Raw genomic sequence first — 22948 nt, forward strand, 5'->3', positions numbered from 1 at the left:
GTCATGATACTGAGGAAACTGCTTGTCCAGAAAAACTCCCAAGCTGTCAAATAGGGGCTTAGTTTCTGAGAAGCTTGTTTCTCCATCTGAGAGGCATCATGTAAGTCTTCTGCCTCCCCCCAGCCCTTCACCTAACCTCAGCCACTTGATTCTGTATGTGAATGCTGCTTCTGAAAACAGCTGCTGCAGAAAATGACAGAATTTTGGCATTGAGCATTTTGTGTGCTGTCATGTTATAGAGAGAGACTATTGTCATCTTTTGACAAACACTTATTTTTTTGTCTTCTGTGGCTCAAATAGGAATTTTAATAATCTATATCGTAATAACTTTTAAAATCTCATTCTCTTATAGTCAGATGACTTAAAGTTGAAATTCTTCATTTTTAGAATTTTTATGGGTGGTGTTGGGCTTTGTGATGTAGAGACAGCTGATGTTTTGACAGAAAACCCAAAACTGCTATGGCTAACAACTAAATAATCATGGGGGATTGAACTGTGCCTTCATCCTGGAGAAACTTCTTTCGAGTCTGGAATGAGATGTATGTATGACAGGTCTTTTAGTTGGAGTAAGGTCATGAGCACGTTGCAATACTCGGGGAAATTGTACTTGATTAAATCGGTATTTTCTTATCCCCCCAAATTTTATAATTTAATTTGACATGGCTATTAAGAGAACTTAGAAGCGTGCACATTTAATTTATGATAACCCAATAGGTTAAATTAATCTATTTGATAATTGGTATTCTTACTTTCAATTTTAAAGTTTCAGTAAATGTACATGTAATATGAAAAATGAAGGTAAACAGTATTTTATATAGCACTGATTCTAAATTTCTTTGGCTAACTGTTTGTCTGGTATTTGATTTTGTTTTAACAATAGCTGGTGCTAATACTTGGGAAGGATGTAATCTTTTATTGAACACTGATTTAATTTAATTCTCAGCACAATTTTAGAGTCTGCAGAGTGTTTAATCTGAGTATTTAATCTTTATTAAAATAATGTTTATTGGCTACATACATTTGCTGCAAACAAACAAATATGTAGCATGGCAGAATGCAAATAAAATTGCTTAAGGACTTTTTGTTGGAGTGTGGGAGTATAGAGTAGGCAGTTGTCATGTTATCCAAAATCATTCTCTCTATAACTGTTTTAAATTTTAAATCATAAGTCAATGTAGGAGATGTACATTCTAATACCCCACTAGGTTATTTTATGATCCCAAAGTAGAAAAGCTGTTATATACTTTTTTCTGAATTTATCATATTCAGTCAGTTCTAAAGAAGCTGCAGTGACTAATGATGTGAATTTAACAATATACAACAAAGTGTTCAAGAAGGAAAATAAGGGCTGTAGTCTGTAGCACATTTAGATGGTTTGTCTCTGTTACTTGTATAAAAAGTGAACTGAATTCAGAAGATGTGTAGGGCAGGGACTGTTATAAACCTTGTCTGTTCAGTATCTCCCAACAAGGCCCTGAACTTAGTTGAAATATCTGTGCTATTGCAGTGTAAATGATAACTGTTAATTTTGGCAGCTGTGTTTAAATTGTGTACTTCTCAGTGGGAATTATGCTCGTGTAGGATCTCAGGGCAGTGGAATCTTTTGCATTGCTTTCTGTTAAAGATTTGGTCTAGTCCTTCAGAGAAGTCTTAAAAGTAATACATTGTTAGTATGCAGGGGCCTAACAAGAAGTTTGTGGGGAAACCAAGAGCAAAGTTGTAGGCTATGTATCTGAAAAACTTGCTGAGAATGAAATGTGTGCAGCCAGGGCATATAGTCTGTTTTTGAAAGGTGGTGGAAATCATTTGGAATTAAGAAAAAACCAGATCAGACAGCTGATAAGGTGGTCACATTGTACGCACATTCCGTTTCTCGTGGGTGAGTTGTTGTTTTTCCAGGAGAAACCATGGTGTACAGATGTTCAAGGTTTTTCTCTCAGAATAAAAATGGCTTCAGGGTTAAATCACTACCATGATAGTCACTCTCCCAGGAGAAACTGTCTGTACATGCTGTAGCTTCTTTCAGAAAAGAACAGAGTTCACCACAGACCAACACTGGCTTTCTTTGTAGTCATCTTAAATTGCATTCTCAGGCTGGAATTGCTGTGCATTCTCTTTCCACATCTTTAGCATTCCTATTTGACAAGTTTCTCTCTGCCATTGAATGAGTGTTTTAGAGCAGCTTTCTGCTCCTTCCGTATTTTCCGCTCTCTGCTGTTACCTTGTATTAGCCCCCTTTTGTTGTTCTCTGACTCTTTCTAGGATTTTTTTTCTGTCCCTTGGTACTTGTACCTCACCCCAGTCTGCTCCCTGCACTTCAGTGGTATGCTGCATTCTGATAAATAAATGAAGATACTATATGTGTAGCTGTAAAAGTACCTCACTAGAAGCTTTTATTAGTCTTGGATGCAAACAATTACTGTTTATTGTTACCAGATCTTAAGTGTAGAGGTTTGTATATAGAGGTCAGTTAGTAAATGCAGGTAGTGTTATAATTTTGAGAATATGATAAACAGAGCTTGTTTGGTTTCTGGAAAGGCTTAGATCTTCTATTAGCCCTATGTAAAATCTTGGAAAGTATGTAGTTACCTTTTTACCACCCCAAAATTTTCAAAGCTTTCTAGTGTGAAGAATGATGATCCCATGTCAAAAGAAAAAGTTTGCCTCAAACCACATCTGTTCCCTCTACTTAGTCATCATAATCATCTGCTTTCATGTAAAAAAAAAAAATAATAATAATAAAATATATATATATTCTGCTATTTTTACTCTTACACATGCATCAACTTTTCAGTTGTGGCATGGTGGGTGGGATTCTAAGTTTGCTTGTGCAAAATTAATTAAGCAAAGCAAAATTACAGTATTACATACTGCCCTCTGTTATACTTGAAATGAGATGGTACGTACACAAAGGCTAGCAGGTTTTACTGACATCTAAGTTTTAATATTTTAGTTTCTGACAATGCTGTGAAAATTGGAGCAGATTTTTTCCTTCAAAACCCTGTTCTGAGTTTTTGTTGGGTAGTTGATTAGAGGAGAATGCTTTTCTTGTAAGAAAGAAATAGGCTATTGAAGTCCGTTGATAATAACTATAGAACTCCATTAGGACATTAATAGTCACTTTTCAGAGTTTAGTTGCAGTTCAAGCAAATATTGCTTTTGTGGCTGTTGTCTTGTACAAAATGGCAGGTGGGATAACACAAATGATACAAATTGTAAAGTGAAGAAGGTGGATATCTGAATTAAAAATAAACTGTATGGAGGGGAGAGAACACCTCCTATCAGAACTACAGGGAAACCTCTTGTATTGCAGAAGAATTACCTTGACATTTTAGACAAATTTTTATGGAAATAAAAACGTTCAGTGTAGTACAGATACTGCTGGGGAGGGGGTATAGCTATACATTGCTTTCTTGTTTGAAATAGAATCAAGGGGACAGATTTGCTTTCTTAGCTTAATTTTGCTTTTTACCTTTAACTTTTAGGGTTTCATTCTCTTTGAAAAGGATATTGTTGAATTACTGCACTTTAAGAGGTGCTTTTATAGACTTTAAAAGAATCTTTTAATATTAAGATAACCCTTTAGTTTCTCTCTCTGTCTGTGTACTGTTAAAGCTTGATCAGAAGGGGCAGATTAAACTTCAGCACACAGGAGTGCTGTGTACAAATTCTGGTGGCTCATGTATACTTTTCAACTACAAGAGAGCTTTTAAAACTCTGGATAATGCTTATAATCCTTAACATTGAAAGGACTGTGATATCAAAGTTGTTAAAGGATTAGGTGACATTTTAGATCATCATTGTCTCTTAATCCACTCAAAGTGCAGCTGCAGATAGAACACTAATTTCCTAGTTCTGTTAGGGAAGGACTTTGCTACTGAAGTCCTCTTGTAACTGCTGTGCTGGATGCCTCAGTTGGTTTATGTGAAGTAATCTACTGCCATGTTCGTGTTGAGCATGTTAACTGCCTGTTTGTTGACCTCTGTTGGAATTTGGACTATTTGATAGAATGAATCCTTCTGCAATTTAATTGCAAAATAACCCTATTTTATTTGTTTTTTAACAGAATTTGCAGAAAGCTTGACTGGGTTTGGATATACAGAGGAGAAAAATGCCGAAACCAGTAAGTAGCTGCCTCCTTTCTTTTCAAGAATTTGACAGGATTGTTACATTTTAGGCTGTGGTATTGTAACAGCCATAACACCTTGTGCTGTGATCTTGTTATATCTCATACCCTAATGATCAACAGTGGGGCTGTTTAATTTCTGTACATGGGGAAAGGTCAAAGGAACACTAGATACTCCAGTGTTTTGCCTGTGTGGAGAGCAGTCATCTCTGACTTGAATTAAGACCCCAGCTTGATGCTTGGTAGAAATTTGCTTCTGGAGATGTTGTTTTCTGTAGCCTGAACCACAGCAAGAGGGGATTGATTGCAGGTGCTGCAGAGGTGCACTCTGAGCCTGACTCAAGGCCCATTGAAGTTGGTGGATAATACCCCTTCCTCCTCCTTCCCTCACCTGCCAGTAGTATTGGGAATACTAGTCACATTTTAATGAAACCTTTGCATGTCTGCTTAAAATCCCTGCCCTTTGTGTGTACCATGGGACTAGTGAAATTGTAAATGTAGGATGGAGGGAGCACATATCTTTCATAGACTGCTCCTCACTTCATTGAAACTGGGGTCAGAGTTCATCCATGAGGGAGACAGACAAATTTAACTGCCTTTGTAAGTGTTGCAGAAAAGTTAAGGGAGGTCATTATTCAGCCAAAGTCTTAATATAAAACATTATGATCTCTTCTGCTGTTGATTAATTTGGTTCTAGCTATCCTTCTGCCTCGCCTCTACATTTGGAGAGAACTGACCTCCCCGATACTGCCTCCTTCAGTTTTTTATAATCTTCATAGTCTTCCAGCTTATTCTTGATGTTGATGGTCAGCAAACTTTTAAGGTTGCAAGCTGGTTTGACTCAATTGGGGTCAGGGGCTGGCGGGCAGGTTCTAGGACCTAGCCACTGCCTGTACTTTTCCCCACAGCGGCATGGAGAGAGAGACTGCTGGCCGAAGCCCCTTGCTGTTGAATGCCACCAAAGCCCCATGTCTGCAGGCTTGATCAAATGGCTCTGTGGGCTGGATCCAGTCTGTGGGTCAGATCCAGCTTACCACTGCTCTGTGTTTAAGAGGTGCTTCAGTTAGTCTGGTGTGTGGATGTCAGTGACTTTATTCTCAAACATAGGAGTAAAGTTTTTTTTTCTCTTGATTTTTTTTTTTTTAAAGCTCCTCTGTATAGAGCAGGGGTGGGCAAAATATGGCTGGCGGGCTGTATTTGGTCAGCTAATTGACCCTGTCTGACCCACTAGCTACCGCTGGGAGCCTGAGGAGGGAGGGCTGTGACCTGTGCCCCTCTACTCCACTACAGCCAGGGCCTCGCCAGGCCACACAGCACAGATTCCTTCACCCCCGCCCCTCCTGTTCCCCTGCATCTACCCCCCTGGCTTCTGGTTAGCGCTGCAGCAGTGAAGTCCTGGTGCTGCAGTTGCTGACAGCTGGGCCTGCATCGGATGAGGCATGATGCAACATGCCAAGTTGTCCCATTTGCTTGCTACAATGAGCCGTTACCACTCCAATGTCACTTGTTTATGCTGGCTGTGATGGGGCCTCAGCCCAGGGCAGCCTCTCCCAACTTTCCTGGTGTGGTGCAGTGGCTCACTGTGGTGGGCAGATAGGCGGGATGGCTACTCTGTGTGCTGCATCACACCTCGTCCCATGTGGGTCTGGTGGCTGCACTGCCATGACTGCACAGCATTGACAGGAAGCTGGGAGGTGGGCTATGGATGCAGGATGGGGTGGAGGAGTCGGCCCTGCCCAGCTTTGGCAGAGTTGAGCGGTGTGGGGCACAGCCCTCCCTCTTCAGGCTCCCAGGGGCAGCTGGCAGGCTGGATAGGATCAATTGTCCCTCCCTCAGCCCTCAACAGCTTACCAAAACTCTTTAGGTGTCCCTCCAGTCTAAATTATTGCTGTCTTATTTGTCAGTATAAAGGAGTGGTGTGTTCCAGTGGATAGAGCATTAGACTTGGAATCAAGTTCCATTCCCAGTTTTGTTAGTGTCCTGCTGGATGATGTTGGCTCAGTTGCTTCATCACTTTTAATGCTATTTTTGCATGTGACAAGGACAGACCTTTAAGACTTACGTGATGGTAATATCTTGCTTCTGTTCCAGAGAAGACTTTGGGTGTTTATACATATGCTCTGGGAGTGGTGGCGGAGGTGGTCAAATTAGAGAGTCACTCTAATTTAAAGCATCCCGAGCATTTTGTGTATCAGCATCTCCACACTTAAAGCGTCCCCCACTACCACTTTTAACTAAAGCTCATTTGATAAGCTTTAGTTAAAGTGCCCCCATCGCCATTTTTAAGCATGGGGATGCTGATACATGAGACGTTGGAGTCTGCTAATTGAGCTAATAGACCCTGTCTGACCCACCAGCCAGGGCTGAGAGCCTGAGGGAGGGGTCAGTCACAGCCCTCCCTCCTCGGGTTCGAGCGAGGTAATTACCATGCCCCAGCAGATTCGATTAATCAAGTCTGGTCCGAATCACTGTAATTACAGTGCATTGGAGTAGCCTTGCCGCTCATGTATAGGCACCCATAGTGTTTAGATTTTGAAAACATAGCAGACATGGGCTTGTAACCATGTAACAACATGGGTTCGTAACCATGTAGAGCTGGTTTATTTTAATTCTCTTAGCAGTACTTCCCAGCTGGAATAGACTGTTTGGGTCTTGTAGAATGGTACCATTTTACCTTAAGGATTTTATTGAAAAGACACAAACCAAAGGAACAATGAACACAACCCCTTTTGTAGGAGAAATGGCAGCCTGCTTCCTCCTAGCTATTTCTGTCTAGGTACTAGAATCAGATTTGTGACGCTTGTGTTGGCAGGATGCCCCTTCTTTCATCCCTGAGATGGTAAGGGCATTTGAAGCTGCTGACAATGTCTTCTAAAAACAAAGAAACTGACCACCTGATGTTAGGGAGAAATAGGGGCTTTTGTAAGGTGTGGAGGGAATGCTGCTTTATGGGGACTTTCATGTAAGAGTTTTCTATTTCTGGTTCTAGAATTTATTCTTCGGCGGTCAGGTAGCATATGAAATCTCAGGAGGCATACCAGCTGAAAGGAGCACATTAAGAAAGGAAACTTTTATATAGATTGTTGTTTGGAGAACTTCATAGGCATTATCTGCTACTAAATACAGTCTACTGCATCTACTGTTGGCTAATGTACAATGTAGCAGTAGGCTTGCACTAAGGATCCAGTAGCTTTAATACTACAGTACCTGCCCTCAAGCTTCACACTGCCTGTCTTTAAAGTGGTGGATTGACTTTTAGTTAGGTTTGCCCTGGTTGTTTTTTTGGGGGGGGGGTTTGGGTTTTTGTTTTTTTTTTGTTTTTTAAACCTTGAAGGAGTATGTGTTGGTTATGCTCCAGATCCATCTTGTTGGGTATTTATACACTAAGGTATTACCTTGCTTTATATGCCAGAGGTCGAGTATCTGACCAGTCCTGTATCATGGAAGGTCTCTCTCTCTTGACATCTGCCTTGGCTCATCTCAAATTTAAAATGATTTTGATTCCTTTGATTTGTTTGATTTCCTAGAAGCCACCTTTTTGGCTTTAATTTCTTAATTAAGAAAAGGATTCTTCTTTCCCTTTTTCAAGGTTAATCTGTTATTTGTTTTTATATTTGTATTTTTTTATTTTTATCATATTTACATGAATCCAAGCTGACCACAAACTTAAGACAACCACCAAATTATTAGTTTCTAGACATGGAAAATTTTAAAACAAATTTATGATCTAGTTATTGAAGAGTCCTCTTAAATTAATTCCTCTTCCCCTGCCACGGGGAAAGTAGTGGCAAGGAACATAGTAGCTGGGAGGCAGGCAGCCTCTAGTACTCCCCTTACGCCTCCTGCCTGCCTCCCCCAGTGTCTTCTGTCCCTTGCCTCTTGTCCTCCTCTGGTGCCTGACCCCCACCCCTTACCTTTGCAGCTGGTCTGGCTCTGTCTCCACCAGGGGCATAGAGTATCCAGCTGGGCTAGGCAGTAGCCGTGGCTTTGGCTCCAGCATGGGCCAGAGCTGGGGCCAGAGCAGCTCCTTCCACTGTGCGCTCCCTTGCTTGTGTGAGCCTGCACTGTGCGCCCCTTCCTTACACCCCATGCCTGTGCTTCTTTTGCTCTCCACCCCCTTTTCCTTGTGTTTTCACCACTGTCACTTTCCCCCACACTGCATGGCCCTTCCCTACACCAAGCTCCCCATGTTCCATACTCCATTTTCCTCTCACACCCACTGCTGCCCTTTCCCCCTGTGTTCCCCCTCTGCATCCTGTGTCCCCTTCCTCACCACCCCCTGCATTCCTTTCCCTTTGCTCCATGCTGTCTTCCTCCACTCTCTGTCCTCCCCCTCTATACCATGTGCCCCTTTCCCTTGTGCTCTCTCACTGTACTGAGTGCCCACTTCCTCTGTAGCCCCCTGCTCTACGCACCCCCTACCTGACATATGAGCCACCCTGGCCTTGTCTGGAGCTGCAGCAGCTGCTTGCCTGGCCCATGCTTGTATCTAAGTTGATGGGTTTCCCCCCCATGCTGAATGGGGGAGGGTAGAACTCTTGTCTTAAATTTGAGTTAATATGGAGTGTATTTTAGATTAAAATGCAATAGAGACATGAGTGCAGTTTTGCTTGCGCAGCTTGCCTCTGGGTTGTACCATCACTTTTTATAACTAGCAAGAACTTTACTGAGATCATGTTATATCTCTTTCCCTATACTAGTAAGATGTGGATGGTCCAGGGTTCTAAAAACCTGGTAAATTCTAAAGGTGCACTGATAAAGATTGTCTTGGTTGATACTGATTTAATAGACATTATGGCTGGAAGGGACCTTGCAAGATCATCGAGTCCAGCCCCCTGCCCAAAGGGCAGGAAGTCAGCACGGGTCAAATGATCTAAGCAGGATAGGCATCCCAGTGTTTTTTGAAAGTGTCCAGAGTAGGTGCTTGCACCACCTCTGGAGGGAGTCTATTCCAGGCCTTGGGGACTCGAACAATAAAGAAGTTTTTCCTTATGTCCAGCCTAAAACTGTCTTCCAGGAGTTTGACTGTTGAACTTTTTCTTCCTATGGGGTACCCTGGTGAACAGATGTTCTCCTAGTTCCTGATGTGTACACCCCTTTTGTACTTCATAGGCTGCCACCAAGTCACCCCTGAGCTTATACTTTTCCAGGCTGAAGAGTCCCATGTGTCTTAGCCTGTCCTCATAAAGCCTCTTTTCTTGACCTAGAATCATGCTTGTGGCTATTCTCTGGACTCTCTTGAGCTTTTCCACAACCCTTCTGAACTGCGGAGCCCAGAACTGGACACAATATTCCAGCTGTGGTCTCACCAAGGCTGAGTAAATTGGGAGGCTGACTTCCTGAGTATTAACCAGCCATATTGACCGATATCAATCTAATAGCCAATTTACAGGAATGCAGCCAGGCAGCTTGGAGTATGTGGCCAATAAGTTGGAGGGGAAAGGGCGTGGGAGAGGGAATGGGTGTGGTGGGGCAGATTGAGGCCCCTCATGGTGAGGGAGGGAGTGGGGCATGAACAGGCGCTGCTTAGCTGGGGCAGTGAATGCGACCCTGGGGCAGGGCATGGGATGGAGCCATGGGCATGGTGGGGAGCTCCCTGCTGCTGCTGCATGTACAACCGAGGGAGGCATGAGGGGAATATATCCTCTGGATTTGGGCGTGGGGTCAGGGCAGGCTGGGGGCCAGGGCCTGTACCAGCATCTTCCCATGGGGGAGGGGGGCTGTGCTGGGGCTGTGCTCAGGGCAGGTGGAGGTGGGCTCAGCTGCAGCAGAGCACAGTGCCTTGAGCAGGGGCAGCACTGGGAGGGAACTTGGAGTGGGGGGAGGCTATGGTCACCCCAAAGTTCCTCATAGCAACCTCTCCCAGTGCTGCTGCTGCCCACTCTGTGCAGCTGAGCCTGCCCGACCCACACCCACCCTGAGCACAGCCCCAGCCTAGCCCCCCTGCTGAGAAGAGACTGGCACAGCCCTTGGCCCCGAGTCTGCAGTGGGTAGCCCACCCTTGCCCCGCACACACATCTGGGAGGCACATGCCACCCATGCTTCCCCCAGAGGGCCATGCAGCAGCAGGGAGTGCTCATGCATGTGGCAGTTGGTGACATTATTGGCCAAAAAAAGCTGATTGCAGATAATTTTAATTTTCCTGTTATCAGCGCCAATCCAATATATTGGTGCACCTTTAGTAAATTCTTGTAAACAGGAGAATCCAAGCAATACAATGAATTCAGCATTTTTTTTAAAGTAATGCTATTTTTTTAAGTAATAAAGTTTCACTTTAGTCCTATGCATTATCAGTGATGAAGTTAGATATATAATCTTCTGCTTTTAACCAGTTTGTTTCCCAAGGGGAAAACCAGGAGTACTGGCCACAGACTCCTAGAAGATCGATTTTAAGCTCAATATTAGGAAAAACTTTACAGTCAGGCTATCCGGACTGTGAAATAAGCTCTCTTCAGAGGTGGTGCAATCACCTACTCTGGAAATCTTCAAGAGGAGACTAGAACAGTCACCTTGCTGGGGTCACCTGACTCCCAGTTATCTTTCCTGCTTGGTGCAGGGGGCGGGACCCAATGATCTTCCAAGATCCCTTCCGGCCTTACAATCTATGAATCTATGACACAAAGACATGCTATCATCTTTTACATAGAGGCATATCCATAGTAAAAGACTTCTTTTTTGTTTGTTTGGAATATTGAACATCCTTTTAATCATAGTCAAATTCAAGGGGGAAAACTCGGCACTTCCGGACTAGCATCATTTCCTCTGGAATAAAGTTCATGCTTCTGTGAATAAAATCTTTTAGGGGTAGTAATGGAAAGATCTGTTTGGAAGGTCAGAATGTGTGGGGTTTGATTGTTTTGGGCAGTGGTGCTCAACTCATTTGGCCCTCTGGGTTGGAAGAGTAGCGTGGGGATGATCAGCTGGCTAAGTGGCATGAATCACAGCATCTGGCCCATGATTCTGGAATTTTGGTGGCAGGATGAGTGGCAGCAGCATTAATCACTGTGGATCCAGGAGCTGCAACAACTAATACTACCACCGCTCCTCCTGCCATCAAATTCCTATAGCTGTGAGGAGCCCTGTTCCTTGTATCTTTGTCATGCCTATTTTTGGGTATAACTGCATTGCCTCTGGACCATGCTAAGAAGCTCTGCAGTAAAGCGCACACCATGCTTACTCTGGGCATACCACACCCCATATAATGTAGCTGGCTTTAGAGCAGCGCTGGCCATATGCTAATGAAGACAACCAAGGCATAGCGGTTATTGGCACATGTCAGTTGCTACATTGAAGTGGCTGTGCTTCTTCCATTTTGGGGTTCATGGATCAGGTCTACCTTGCTTCACTGTGATGTAGCCTCTTATTTGGAGGGGTATAGGCATGCCCTTAAATAGGTGGTTGGGCTGAAAAGTTTGAATGAGAAGTTGGATTTGGCAATCTAAAATACCTTATAACTTAACACAGAGTAACTACCTTAGAGGTGTCCAAGCAATGATACATTTTTCACATTTTCCTATTGAGGCAATCATTCGGGTTATGTTTGGAATCAAGGTGCTTTCCTGTAGGCAACTCATTTGGCATCTCCTGTACTCTTAAAAACCCCCAAAAGATTTTTTCTGTTCTTTTAACTTTGCCTGGCACCTTGGAATTGGGGCATGAGTTCAATCTGTTGTAATCCATGGTGAAACTTCCTGTGGCTTCAGTGGGAGGGAGATCAGGCTGTTAATAATCATTAAATATGATTACAGCTATCAGTAGCTGAATACATTTTGAAGGATTTAGTAGTTTTCTATGGATACTGAGAGAGTAGAATATTTGATCTAATTTCCAGCACACCCTTTCCAAAAAACTTGACTCAATGTCTTGGCTACATGCCATTTTCTCCTGTCTTCATCCAAAATAGAAATAGTGTGACTAAAATTAGACACCAGTAGTTACATAACTATTAATCATTTTATAACCTAAGAAGATTAGGTTTAATTGACTGAAGTATTAGTTGCATTTATAAAGACTAAAAACATTTAAAAAAATTGTAATAGATTTTTCTTCAGAAGTGTGTTCTCAGAGCATTCAAAACTGTGAAAGAGTAATCACTCCAGTGCACGAGGCACTAATGAGGCTAAATTCTTTTTTTAAGGTTTGGAAATGAAGATCTACCTGTGGGCATCATATATCAACTTTTTAAGAATCTGTTCAGTGTTTTAGGATATAACTTGTCCAAAAACAGCAGTGTCCAAATATTCTAAATTTTAACTTTAAAAGGTTTATAGTGAGTTTTAGTGAATGACACTTATGCTTTGAATTGCACATACTGCAAATTCATTTTTTGGTTTGTAAAGTTAAATTAATTTAATGTTTTTCTATAAAGCATTATTTATATGGTAGCTAAATTACAGTACAAGTAGATACATGTCTGCCTACAATATAAATAGACAAATGTGCAGCGTGGTGGACTCATTTTATTTTTCATCAACTCAAAACTATCCAATTAATTACATAAAGTAAATGTAAACATATATGTTCTAATTGCTGTTTGTTCTGTCACACACATCTTTCCTCATTCCTTCAGTTGTTCTAACATCCATTTATATTGATCTGTTAGATTGGCACAGGATCTTTATCTTTAGGTGTTTGTATAATGTCCGGCCCAATAGACAACCTGATTTGAACCTTGTGATGGTGTTGTAATACAAATAGACATAATTAAAGGACAGTCAGCATCTGAAGTAATACAAAGGAATACCTGGAAAGAGCAATAACTTCTTATTACCAGTATATCTAGCTTAGTAATGATTTTGGTATTAGACTGATGCTCATTTTTGCTTCAAAGGCAAGTGACTGATTCTTTATGCAAAATTTAAAAAATAAATTTAAAAAACTAGAGCTTTTATATGCTTTTTTCCCCCTGGAAATATGCTTGGCTCTTTGTAATAAATGGACTTATTGTCCCACAAGTAATCTACCGAGAGAGTGTTTAATCTGTCCTTTACTACATCCCTGTACACAGTACACCAATTTGAATCCCATGGACAAAACAAAGATTTTTTTACCTTTAATATGGCTATTTAAATTTATAGTCAATTTTTGTATATATTCTGTAAACATGTAAGAATATCAAGTAATTCAGAATTTTATTTTGATGGGCAATGGGTATATAGTCAATATACTAAGGTCTCATAGGCTCTAATATAGAAACCACTTGGTGCGAGAACAAAAAAAATTGCCTGCCTGAATAAAATTACTGAAGCCATGCTATACTTCTTTATTTTTGTGTGTAAATTTTAAAGGTATTCGTTAAAGTAAAAAATAGGACATAAACCCTGCCAAAAGCTAGCCCTCTACCCCTGACTTGAGTTGCTAACCCAAGAAAATTGATAATCTGCAAACTTTTTAGTGACAACCAGATTTCTTTACTGACGATATTTACTGATATATAGGGGTCTACTTAACTCACGGCAAGACAAAGCAATTTTTGCAGCTTGGTTGTGGCATGAAGAGCCATTTTGAGGCATTTCCCAGCGGCCCTGCCCCTCACTGCTAATTGGCAGAGAGGCATGTACTGTATAATTTAATAGCAATTTCCATAGAAAGTAAATTATAATTTATCATATTATAAATTTAAATATATTATACACTTTATATACAATATGAAAAATTTAGAAATACTAATTAATACTAACCTTAATGGAAACATTTTCACTTCACTGACTGGCACCTTCATTTAGTCTCTCACTAGCACTGTCACGTGATCTGTGGCTGCAGTGATTGTCGCACTGTCTTTGTATTATGGTAAGCATTGGGACATTCTAAAACAGTGTATTATATAAATAATACACTGTTTGCTTGGTTTTTTAGGTTGATTTTGTGGGAAATTGTGGCCAATGTGATATTTCCTGGCAATTTGTAGGTGCCAGTTCTCACAGTTTCTGCAGAACCGCAAATTAACTACACCCCTGCTGATGGTTTACATAATTTAAGTGTGACCTTTCTGCCAGGCCCTGAATGGCAGTTTGCAGAAAGTCAGTAAAAAACATTTTTTTGGGTTGGTGATCCTGCTTGACTGCAGCAATAGCTCTTATTCTGTGTTGCCCCTACCCACCCCACACTCTACTCACCACACACTATGATACCCCTGACTGTACCTTGCACATTACATTTCCAATATTTGATTCTATAGTATATATTGGAGAATGAGATGATAACTTATTTTACATTTTTTCCCCTCACATCTATACGATTGGCATTTCAGTTGTGAATAGAAATGTACTGTTCCAGTTTGATGTCTTTTTCTTGAGGTGCCTCAATCTTCAGATCTCTATTTCAATTGAAAAAGGACAAACAATCAGTCCTGTTCTGGCACTTATGCCTACAGCTTACAAAACATACAAATGTACAAGGAAAGGTATTATTTAATAAAGATACCTATATATGGCACCAGTAACTGAAAGATTGTTCCATTTTAAATCAAGTCCACCTGCCACAACTCAATAATGCAAATATGAAAGTTGGATATATTTCATAATTAGGGGTGTGTCCTATAAGATTACCATTTGCCTACAGTATATAAAAATCAACAGGGGAGATAAACCCATAAGCACATACTTGTAAATCGACAAATGCTTTATCAGCACTCCCCTTATTTTTGTTTCTGCTCCCTCTTTTTGGTGCAATTTGATTTTACTTAATCATGTGTAATACAATCCTGGGTTTGAATTTAGGGAGAAAAGGGAATACTTTGTGCTTAATGTAACAGGGAGTCTATTGACCCTGTTACTAGGAGGGGAAGAGTTAAACTTACTGAGAACCGGAGGTGATGATGTCATCAGGTGACCTCTGGAGGAGGGAGATTTGAACACCTGCAAAGAATTATAAACTAGAGACCTGAAGCAAGTAAGGGAACACCTTGAAAAGGGCACTTCCCCAACAAACACCCCCTGGAAGGGGGTGAGGAATGCGAATTCCACCTGGAAGGTTGAAACAGCCTGTGCGGAGGTGCAGGAGTTCTATAGCTGTGTCGGGACAAGAGGCAGCCCATGCACTGGGGAGATACTTACCTGAATCAGAAAAGCGGTGAGACTCTTCAAGGGACACGGGGATCACAGAAACACTGGCAACGGAAGGTACACTCTGAGAGAAATTAAAGAAAGAATTAGCCAGGGAGGTGAGCTCAGCAGGGAGCCAGTCACCAGACATAGAGACTATACCAAAACAGGACTTGGCTGACCTTGAGCATGAATGTTATCACCTTGTTAGACATTCTGTGAGAAAATAAGAAGTTACCTTATACAGATCGATTGTAAGAACTGCAATTATTTTTGTCTGTTTGTTTATTATATTTATTCTCCCATCAAAGGTGTGGCAAGTAAGTGAACAAGTGAGAGTGATTGCCAGAATATACTTGCTGTAATACTCTAATATGACTGGAGCAATGTTGCTAGTTAGGACATTCTCGTCATTCAAGCCACTTAAGTTATTTTAAAGGCTAAATGATAGGTCACAGCTTGTCACTTAAAGTAACTGGTTTGCAACACTATTTTAACATGAATGCAACATTTTATGCTGTGATTAACCTTCATTGTGCAAAGTAATTGAATTAAGATTTACCTTTTTTTTCCTTCCCTATTCTAACCTAGTCTTGTATTGTTGCAATGTGTTTTGTAAAAACATTCTTTAGAAGTAAAAGATTTATCCTTACTTACCTAAGTATTCACTAGATTGGTGAGGATTCTCATTCCCTGGCAGCCCTGTATTTTATTTAAATAGCCAAATATCCTCTGTTTTATATGCTCTTCACCATACCCATTTAATCACGTCTACCCTCCACTCGGAATTCATTTTAGAAAAACAAAACAAACTTTTTTTTAATCTCAAATTCTTTACCTGTCTAGGTGCTTGAATTTATATATTTCATTTTACAAATCATATGGTGATGGTATGTTAAGGCAGGGGCGGGGAAAATACAGCCTGTGGGCTGTATCCAGCCTACCATGTACTTTCATCCACTCCATGGTCTGTCCCCGCCTCCCCATGAATTGCACCCTGCCCAGCCCTTCTTCCAACAAGGGTGAGAGCAAGGCACCCACATGTACAACCCTCACAACATAACCTATTGGACCTTGCTCGAACCCTCTTGGGCAGAAGGGCTCTGCCCAACCAGCAGAGTGACACTTTTATTTTGAGTTGTTATTATGCTATTCCTTCTATATGCAGTATCTAATTACAAGTTGTGACAAATATTTTTTGTAGTAAAATTAAAATATAATAGATGTTTTACTTCTAGTGTATGATTTGGTTTTTTTTTTTTCTGGTTCTATGATTCCCTCTTAAAAGGAGCATTTGGTGGGAGGCGTAGCAGGGCGGGGGATGCAAGGGGAGGGACTTCTGGTGGCAAAGGTCAGGAGTCATGGGGCAGGACTTATGGTCCCAGTGTGGTGACCAGGTGTCAGGGCATCTGTCAAGAGACCGGGCTACCCATGTGGTCCCTGACAGCTTGCCAAAACTTGTTGAGCCGAAATAATTGTCCACCCTGTGTTAAGGTGAAACTGTCATTGGCTTCAGTGAGGGCGTGGGGGTAGGTGTGGCGTGGAGGGAAATGAGAACCATGATTTCGGCTGTCTTTTTGATACCATCTTCCCTTAATGTTCTAACTCTCATGCTCTGGTAGATGGAATACCAATTTTCACTAGATGTCATGTTTCTAGGGTATAAAAGAGGCAAAGATCTTCAACTCTGTATTCTACTACTGTATGTATCCACACTTGGCTCTGGCACATAAGGGATCTCTTTTACAAGTTCAAGTTCTTCAGCTGGCTTTCTGTGGGTAAGGGTCTATACTTCAATCCAGGGCCAAAACACTTTGCAATTCCAGGCCTCAACTTTTACTGCGCCTTTCTGACCCTGTTCCTTTAGGTATGGCATTACCTGGATGCCTGACTGGATATGGGGTGTGTGGTGGTGCAGTCATACCCCCCCCTTTCACCACTGCAAGTTCTGTTCTCAGCCCCCAGGTGCATGTGCACTGAGCTCTGCTGCTGCCACACCCTGCTTTTCATTGTCCTGGGCCGGCTTCTGTCTAGACCTTGCATAAGGGAGAAGCCTCCCACCATGTAGTATCTATATAGTAAGAGGATATTTTTTGAGGAAACAAGTTTCCCAGCCTCTCCAAGTTTCACTTCTTAGTTACATTACCCCTCATGAAAGAAAGCACCCTCTGTTCTCGTGGTGTGAAGGTAAAGCAAGGAGTCACAGTACCAGTAAGCACAGCCCTGTCCTTTCCATCCATCAGACCTTAGTCTGTGCCCTCCCTGATCTCCTTTAGTCTGATAGCCTCCAGAAGCCAGAGCCTTGTGCTGACATTGTATATACCTCTCATGAAAGATGGTCCTTGGGTCAAAGAAGCAGATCCTGAGCCTGATTTGTGAGGTGGAAGTTCAGCTCTGGAGTAATGGGAACAGTTTCTGAATGTCATGGACTTCCCATCTTAGTATCAGGCTTCTGGTACAGAGCATTGTGGGGAGACTGAAGAATTTCCAGCATGATTAGACCTAGATAATGCCAAGGAATATAAAGTACAGCAGCACCAATTGCAGTTAACACCTCTCAGAAATGTCTTTATTTGTCATCTCCATATGAAGCAAGAATTCTTGTTATGTCAGAAAGGCACAAATTTTATTTGCAGGTTCTTGGTCATTAGCCTTGGTCATAATATGAGAATTGATGCACTTTGCTCTGCACTCCAGATAAGACATGGACACAAGTAACAATTAAAATGTTGTAGATGTCTTTTAAAATGTTTCAAAAGGACAGCTGGATACACGCAACTCTCTGGGTAATGTCATTCGAACCCTCTGCTCCCAATCCTTTCTGCCCCTCCCCTTTGTTGGGGGAGGGTAGAGAGAAATTTGGAGATTTAAGAGCCAACAGCAGGGATTGGGGGGAAAGTTGGTATTCCTAACCTACTTGTCCCCTGCCCCACTCCATTCCCCTCCAACCCCTGCTTGTCTCTCCACTCTACTCTTGCCCCCCCTCTCCCCCTACTTCCTGCTGTCCCTGTGAAGTGAAGGGGAGCAGGGAGCTGAGAGCAGAACATTTGTTCCTTGCAGCCTGCCCTAATGCTGCCTGGCTGGCAGTAGAGGAAGCTGCAACATTGAAATGTTTAGTGACACAGGGATGTACCTGTGTCCACTGGCTGAAATGTTTCCTTTTTAAAGCATTTTTAAGTGTGTTTCATTTGGAAACGTTCATTGTTACTACTATCTGCATCCATAGGTTTCTACCAAAATTATGTTTATTTTGGGATATTCATACCTGAACTAGTATAACAGACTGAAGGGATGAGGGAGTTCCCCATACTTCTGAACTTTCCATTTCAAGAAATTTTTCTATATTAGTTTAGGCCCCTTTTCCCTGCAGGTTAGTGCCTGATTTTCACTTACACTTCTTTATGAAATTACTGAAATGTTCCATTTCATTTTATGACTTGTGGAAGCTTATTATAACCTTTGTGGAGTTGCTTTGAAATATTAAATGAAGTCCTGTGAGGATGTTAAATTTTTACTTTCAGAGTGTGTCTTCATCTGGTCTAGACTGGCGCATACCATCTCATCAAATGAACAAGCGGGGACAACAACATTATTTGGTTGACAGAAGTGCTGTTGAGTGGTATAAATGGACTTTCTCTCCTGGGTATGAAAAAGCCATGTTCAAATAGTTATGAAATTAGGTATGAACAAATTATCAAAATAGAGAGGAGAGGAAGGAAAAATAGGGAGGGTGGACCATTTATTTATATAATGCATCAGAAGCCTAAAAAATGTTGTGCTATAGATAGGTAGTTTTAAAGCTGCAGTGACTGTTTGTAGCAGTAGAACCTTTTGGACTGTAACTAGGGCTTGAATTCTGGGGGAGCTTGGGTGGGCTGAGCTCCCCCATAAGAGACGAGAGCCCCCTTGGCTTGCCTCGGGTGGCCGCGGGTCCTTCTGGTTGCTCCTGCTACAGACTCTCCCCCCCCTCCCCGCCAAGAGTCAGAATGTAATTCAAACCTTGACTGTAACCACAACTGCCAACAGGAATAAAGTAGTAAACTTTTAACAAAGGCATTTTATTCCTTTCCTGTTTAAAAATAAACTGATTTACTTTAAGAAGTGGGGAGTACATTTCCCCTCAGCTTGTACCCTGTTAGCAAAAGTGAACACATAAATGTTAATGCAGTTGGCTGACTGTTTTCCTTTGACCTTTTGTATAAACAGCATAGCTGACGACTATTACAATTAGTGTAATGCATCTAATTGACCTGATAGTGTGTGTGTGTGTGTGTGTGTGTGTGTGTGTGTGTGTTTATCTATTGTAGTTGTAAGATACTGTTACAACACACCTCCCGTACTTGGATCTTTTTAACATTCAGAAACTTTATCCGGATTAGAATATTTGTGCTTATTCAAACAGATCCTGCAAGTTACATATTCAGTTTATGTATTTTCCTTACTTTACTGTCCCTTTAAGGACCGTTTAATTCTTGCAGATGTTGTACGTCATCACCTAATAACTCCTCTGTTTCTATCAGACTGGTGTTGGTTTTTCTTTACACAGAAAATTTCTGTTGTTCCATTGAAGTGTGTTTTTTAAAATTTGCTGAATATATCCTGCTGATGGACCAATAGTTGCATTAGAAAAAAATTGTCCTTTCCATACCTGTGACCTGTGTCCACCTCCCATTCTCCCCTCCCCCATACCAGAAGACACTGATTCTGACTTTACAATAAAAAAATCTCATTTTTCCTCCTATATCCTCTCTGTTACCTCCATCATTTGTTGCTGTTCATTTAAAAAAACCAAACAAACTATATTTCTTGTGTGGCGGAGCACCATCGGAGGGCACTTAGTGGGCTGGTGCAGGCTACAGAGGAGCCTGCATGTTGAGCCTGGGAGATTGCCCCCTGTCACACTTGTCACCTTCCTTTGCCCCACACATTCAGACTGTAACCAAATTTGCTGCTACTTGCATAGCTCTTGCCTGTTTTTGTTAAGACAGACAAATGTTTTTATTCAGGTTCTTGTCTTCTGTCTCATGTACTGTAACCTTATCAACCTGAACCTCCTAAACACCAGCATCTCCTCTCCAGTAAGTCAAAATACAACTACTAAAATTATTTCCTGTTGCTATAATCATATCGTCAATTCTTCAAATACTTTCATTGGCTCCTGCACAATTTCCCTTAATCAAATTCCAGTGGTTTGCATAAACCTTCAGATTGGTTCATATTTTTTTTACTGCTATCTGTTGTCCAGTTTTTTCTTATTAATTGTTTGCATAAGACTTCCAAACCACCAAAAATGCATAGGTGCTTTCTTTTACACTTATACATGGAACTACATTCTTCAGGTAATCCATATGACTGCTAATATCTCCTTCAAATTCCTTATTAGGCCTCAGACCTATTTCAGAAATACTAAAGAAACATTGACATTAAGCCTGTGCAAATAGAGAAGTATTCAGTGCTGATTCAGAGGACAGTGATTTGATTTGGAGATTCAGATCACTGTCTTGAATCGAATCGGCTTTGGAAGATTTGGTGCTGATTCAGAGAGAGTTGGCCTCTGCAAGACACGCTAGGAAATCTGGTTGTTGCACCAGACGACAAGGCTAACCTATTTAACGATTTCTTTGCCTCCATTTTCCTGAGCAGGGACCAGATCAGCCCATTGACCGGGACCCCCTGAGGCCCCGGGGGAGGTGCACCCAGGCCTAGGGTCAGTGAGGATCTAGACAGGGAACTTCTGGAGGGACTAGACGTATTTAAATCAGCAGGTCCTGACAACCTCCACCCCAGAGTGCTGAGGGAATTAGCAGAGGTCATTGCGGGATCTCTGGCACAGCTTTACGAGCACTCGTGGTGCTCTGGTGTGGTGCCAGAGGACTGGAAAAGGGCCAGTGTGGTTCCCATTTTCAAAAAAGGGAGGAAGGAGGACCCAGGAAACTATAGGCCAGTTAGTCTTACCTCGATCCTGGGTAAGCTTTTTGAGACAATTATCCTGGCACATGTCCACGAGGGGCCAGCAGGGGAGGTTATGCTTAGGGACAACCAACACGGGTTGATTAGAGGCAGGTCCTGTCAAACCAGGCTGGTGGCCTTCTATGACCAGGTCACAAAATCTGTAGACGCAGGGGTAGCAGTTGACATAGTCTTTCTGGACTTCAGGAAGGCCTTCGACACTGTCTCTCACCCCACCCTCATTTAAAAAAAACTAGGGGACTCTGGCGTCGACACCTACACAGTCAAATGGGTCGCTTACTGGCTGGAGGGCTGCACCCAGAGAGTGGTGGTGGACGGGTCATTTCAACCTGGAGGGATGTGGGCAGTGGGGTCCCCCAGTGCTCGGTCTTCGGACCCGTACTGTTCAACATCTTCATCAGTTACTTGGACGAGGGGGTAAAAAGCACCCTGTTCAAATTTGCTGATGACACCAAGATGTGGGGGGATGTGAGCACGCTAGAAAGGAGGAATAGGCTGCAATTGGACCTAGAAAGGTTACAGGGGTGGGTGGATGAGAACAGGATGGGTTTCAACACTGACAAGTGCAAGGTGCTGCACCTGGGGAGGAAGAACCAGCAGCATACCTACAGGCTGGGGAACTCCCTTCTTGTCAGTGCAGAGGTAGAAAAGGATCTTGGAATCATTATTGATGCCAAAATGAACACTGGCCGACAGTGTGGGGACGCAGTCAGGAAGGCCAACCACACCTTCTCATGCATCCACAGATGCATCTCAAGCAGGTCCAAGGAGGTGATCCTCCCCCTCTATGCGGCACTGGTCAGGCTGCAGTTGGAGTACTGCATCCAGTTCTGGGCGCTGCACTTCAGGAGGGATGTGGACAGTATTGAGAGGGTTCAGAGGAGGGCCACCCGAATGATCAGGGCAGTAGGGCAGGCTCTACGAGGAGAGACTAGGGGACCTGAACCTGTTCAGCCTCCACAAGAGACGGCTGAGAGGGGATCTAGTAGGCTGTTACAAACTAGTCAGAGGGGACCAGCAGGCATTGGAGGAGTCCCTGTTCCCCTGAGCGCTACCAGGAGTGACTAGAAATAATGGTCACAAGCTGACAGAGGGTAGATTCAGGCTAGATATAGGAGGCACTACTTCACAGTCAGGGCAGCTAGGACCTGGAACCAACTTCCAAGAGAAGTGGTGCTGGCTCCCACCCTGGGGGTCTTTAAGAGAAGGTTAGATGAACACCCTGCTGGAGTCGTTTGACCATGCTGAGAGGCAGGGTGATCCCCTGCCCTCCATTAATGCTGACTTCATGAAGGAACATCTTGAGAAGCTGGATACCTTCAAGTCAGCCGGCCCTGACAATCTTCACTCCAGGGTACTCAAGGAGCTGGCAAGCATCATAGCCCAGCCTCTAGCACGGATCTTTGAAAACTCTTGGCGCTCTGGTGTAGTGCCCGAAGACTGGAAGAAGATCAACGTGGTGCCTATCTTCAAGAAAGGGAGGAAAGTAGATCTGGCTAACTATAGGCCCATTAGCCTGACTTCTATGCCGGGGAAGATCTTAGAAAAGTTTATTAAAGAGGCCATCCTTAATGGACTGGCCGACGCCAACATCTTAAGGGATAGCCAGCACGGGTTTGTTGCGGGTAGGTCTTGCTTGACCAATCTCATTTCCTTCTACGACCAGGTGACCTATCACCTGGACAAGGGAGAAGAGATTGATGTCATATATCTTGTCTTCAAAAAAGCCTTCGATCTGGTTTCCCATGATCACCTCTTGGAGAAACTGGCCAATTGTCGCCTTGGGTCCTCCATGATCCACTGGCTGGAA

At 42.5% G+C, this 22948-nt stretch overlaps 1 protein-coding gene across 3 annotated transcripts in view; it reads left to right on the top strand.

Moving 5' to 3' along the window:
* RDX (radixin) overlaps window positions 1–22948 on the top strand; it is a 62317-nt gene that overhangs the window by 4298 nt on the left and 35071 nt on the right. For 2 of the 3 annotated variants that reach the window (XM_059720758.1, XM_006272347.4), the window contains exon 2: window positions 4067–4123. In XM_059720758.1, coding sequence (XP_059576741.1) covers window positions 4112–4123 — 12 coding nt within the window. In that variant the 5' untranslated portion in view covers window positions 4067–4111. Of the gene's footprint in view, window positions 1–4066; window positions 4124–18718; window positions 18812–22948 lie in introns of those variants that run through there. The other variant, XM_014600683.3, reaches the window with a different exon arrangement.

The sequence above is a fragment of the Alligator mississippiensis genome, chromosome 1 (genome assembly GCF_030867095.1).
Source record: "Alligator mississippiensis isolate rAllMis1 chromosome 1, rAllMis1, whole genome shotgun sequence".
Lineage (NCBI taxonomy): Eukaryota > Metazoa > Chordata > Crocodylia > Alligatoridae > Alligator > Alligator mississippiensis.